Source organism: Prosopis cineraria, unplaced genomic scaffold (genome assembly GCF_029017545.1).
Source record: "Prosopis cineraria cultivar Desert tree isolate PC_DT_omini unplaced genomic scaffold, ASM2901754v1 PC6, whole genome shotgun sequence".
In the NCBI taxonomy this organism is placed as follows: Eukaryota; Viridiplantae; Streptophyta; class Magnoliopsida; order Fabales; family Fabaceae; genus Prosopis; species Prosopis cineraria.
In genome coordinates, this window is record NW_026555337.1 from 13,853,748 (window position 1) to 13,857,381 (window position 3,634).

Here is a 3,634-nt window from a genome sequence, read left to right on the forward strand (position 1 = left end):
TGTGTAGACTTGTCACTTTAGTCATGGGAAATTTGGAATAAGTCCTATCGCATTGAACAACATGTTAATATTTTCTAAACAATCTCTGAGCTCTCATGCACATAAATGAACTTAAACAGTGACTATATATAATCACGTGCATCTATATATATATATAATAAAAGACTATATTTTAATAGTCTTGAAAGTACATAACAAAAATTTTGCTTATATTAAATTCTTACATTGTGGTACAGCAATGTAAACTTACAGAAGCAGAGGAAAACTCATGAATAGGACTTTAAAATTTGCCATAATTGATGAATTCTTCTGCTTCCAAATAAATCATCACCTACAACTTTATTAGATATCTTCACGAACATTAATTCAATTAAAAGTCCCATAAAGAATCATCCTGTATTTCTTCCCAACTTGTAAACTCCGATTCATCCTCATCTTTATTATGTAATGCCATAGACTCATCAAACGCTGACGTGAGAGGTTCAGCCATTTGCATCCACATCTTCGGCGAATCCAATGGCCATTCATTGATCGCCTGAATCTGGCTCGGCGACAGCCCCACCGTCGCCGGAGCTGCACCAACGCCCTCGGCCTCCCTCGTTGATCTCGACGGTCTCCTGATCATCAACGCTGCTTGTTGAGCCGCGAACCGGACGTCCTCCGCCTCGGAGCTTGCCGGCCGAGGGAAAACCCCGCTGAACTCCGGAAAGTTAAGCCGGGCTGACGGTCCCCGGAAGTGTGAAGCCGCAACATCAAAAGCCGCCGCAGCCATTTCCGGCGTCTCGTAGCTTCCTAACCATATCCGAGTTTTCTTGCCAGGCTCACGAATTTCCGACACCCATTTGCCCCATTTTCGCTTGCGAACTCCCCGGTAAGAAGGCGACGAAGACGATGACGATGTCGGAGCTGGAGAATCCATGACACATCCTTGTGTGCTGGTGTTGGTTTCTTCTTCCATGCTCAGATGAAAAAGTGTTCGGTAAGAAAAGAGTGAAGGTGTATGAACGTAGAAGTGACAATATATATATACACACCCACACACGCTAATGTGGGTAAATGTGGTGTTAGTCCATGTACAGTATATTGTTGTGTTGGCAGTGTTGTTTGCCATGAAATGATGAGTACGTTATGAGAAAGAAGAAGTGAGCTTCGCAGTAGTTACGAAAGTGGAAGACTGCTGGCAATGAACGGGGAAGCCAAAATTTGTATTTTTCTATTATTAATTTGAATAATTGTGATACGTACGTACGTTGACGGCATTTGAAAACAACCTTTTAAGACTGAAATAGTTCCATGCAATTAAATAGCCACGTGATTAATATTTAATTTAATATGATCCCAGTCAGTTAGGGGGAAGAATAACAATTCCCAGTGAAAAATATCTGATACTAAAATATCTAGTGATATATATATATACTTTCCCATTCTAATTATAAGGCAGATGATCAGTTAATTAAATTCACGGGTTCAAATTTGTAGCAAAAAATGCATGTTAATAACTTGTAAAAAAGGAGGGGTAAAATTGGTAAAAAAATTGTTAATGGCTTTGTAATCTAATAGCATGTAAGCTCCTTTATAAGTGAAAGATGGCAAATGGACTTGAAATCTCACACTGTAAGTGCCATTCCATCTAAATAAAAAAAATTGAAAATAATTTAACTACCATATGTTTGCCCTATATTTGGAATCAAGTGGGGCTTTCAAACTTTGTCGTTTATTTATAACTGGTGCATATTTTTTATTAATTTCACTTGTAAATTTTCTTTTGAAAGCTTGCAAATCATGCAATCTATATAACTGAACTTACCTAATAGAATAAGACTTGTTAATGTTACTGCTGAAAATTTTGAAATAAAAATAATAAACTTTTAGATCAATTCAATGAGTTACATTAATCCTCTAATCCTGTTGGCAAATACTAAATAGTAAATCAAAATGTTCACCATTTTCAAAAACAAGCTATAATAAGGGCGGTGCTGTACTTACCTACCACATAACACATCGAAGTCATTTCACTTATTGGTTCTTTCTAGAATAGTCCGAAGATTTAACTCAACTTTCAGACTAATCTATTCACAATGAGTTGGTCAATATTGTTGAAAATAATTTTTCCTCAAAACGTGTTGTTGTTAACTTTGAGATAATCATTAATTAATTCAAATGGAAAACTTGTGAGAAATTAGACAGTCTAACGATATCTTATATTATTTAATAAAAAAATACACATACACGTGCATGCATGGCATTGTCAAACGCTTACACTTTTTTTTTATTAAAAAAAAAAAGAAAACAGAGAAACAATAGACATTTAGCTAGTACTACGACTATGGACTATACCAGCTAATCAATCTAAATTATTTAAGTAAACTAAGTTTTAGGAAATTGGGGAAAGGGCCCATTCAGAAATTTAGTTAGAAAAAAGATCTAAACTTCTCTAGCCAAATTATAACACAGAAGAAAAAGTTTAGAGTATGAAATTTATTATGTAATATGAACTAACAAAATTAGTGTAAATAGTAAAGACTCCTGTTACTTATCCAATTTAGTTGATATTTAACACCTTCAGGGGAGATATTCTTTAATTTTCTATCGAGTCCACTCCTTATGTTTTAAAAAAGGAAAAATGTTAAATGTCATAATTTTATTAAAGTTTTTGAAATTTTTTTTGTCATTAATGAATTTAGAGAAAATTAATTTTTTAATCCTTCAACTTTTAACTCACTTATAACTGAGTCCCTTAACAATGACTCGCTGCAACTCAGTCTTTTAACTATAACTCGTTGTGACTCAATTCCTCAACTTTTGATTCATCTATAACTCGGTCCTTATTTTTTAATTTTTTTAAAATTCTTATCAAATAAGAGAGATAAAAAAATGTTCATATATTATTTTAAAATACTCTCCTCTTGCTCATTAATATGAGATATAAGCTAACATAAAAAAATTAACAAAAGTTAAAAGACTAATTTGTGAGTGATTCAAAAGTTAAGGGACTGAGTTATAGGTGAGTCATAGTTGAGAGACTGAGCCACGTCGAGTCATAGTTGAGGGACTGAGTTATTTTTCATAAATTTATATAAATGATCAAATTTTTCTTGTAATAATATCAGAAATTTGACATGTGAAGTTGTGATATGCTATTATATTATTGTGAATATAAAAAAAAGTTATAATTACTTAACTAAAACTCATGATCATTTTATTTTCAACAAGTACAATTTGATTATTTACATAAATTTATTAATAACAGGAAATTTTTTAAATACTTTAGTGAAATTATAACATTTTAAGAGATTAAATTATTATTTATATAATTTAAAAATATTTTATTATTATTTTTCCTAAAAAAATGTAGAATCTGAAACATAAAATGATTTTTTTTTTCGTTTACTCAAAAAAGGACCTAGTTAAAAATCGACATTTTCTCCTTTTTGTTGATAACATCAACATTTAATCTTCACATATTTTAAATGTTATGTATGTTAGCCCCTATATTCACCTTTTTTTTCCTGCGTCGTTTGCCGGACATTTAAGTCCTTTTTAAAAAATATTTTTACTATCAAGTCTTCAATCCCTAAGTTTTAATCATAGATAAGGATAATGACAATAGTTTGAGAGTAAAAAATTCTTTACT

At 32.0% G+C, this 3,634-nt stretch overlaps 1 protein-coding gene across 1 annotated transcript; it reads right to left on the minus strand.

Moving 5' to 3' along the window:
- Positions 1-370: 370 nt before the first annotated feature.
- LOC129313912 (ethylene-responsive transcription factor ERF022-like) lies at positions 371-965 on the minus strand. Its single transcript, XM_054957304.1, has one exon. The coding sequence runs from the start codon at positions 956-958 to the stop codon at positions 371-373; it is 588 nt and encodes a 195-aa protein (XP_054813279.1). The 5' UTR covers positions 959-965.
- Between the last annotated feature and the right edge of the window lie 2,669 nt (positions 966-3,634).

Bases quoted from the DNA above. Each gene is read 5' to 3' on its own strand.
- LOC129313912 (XM_054957304.1), bottom strand. From the start codon at position 958: ATGGAAGAAGAAACCAACACCAGCACACAAGGATGTGTCATGGATTCT.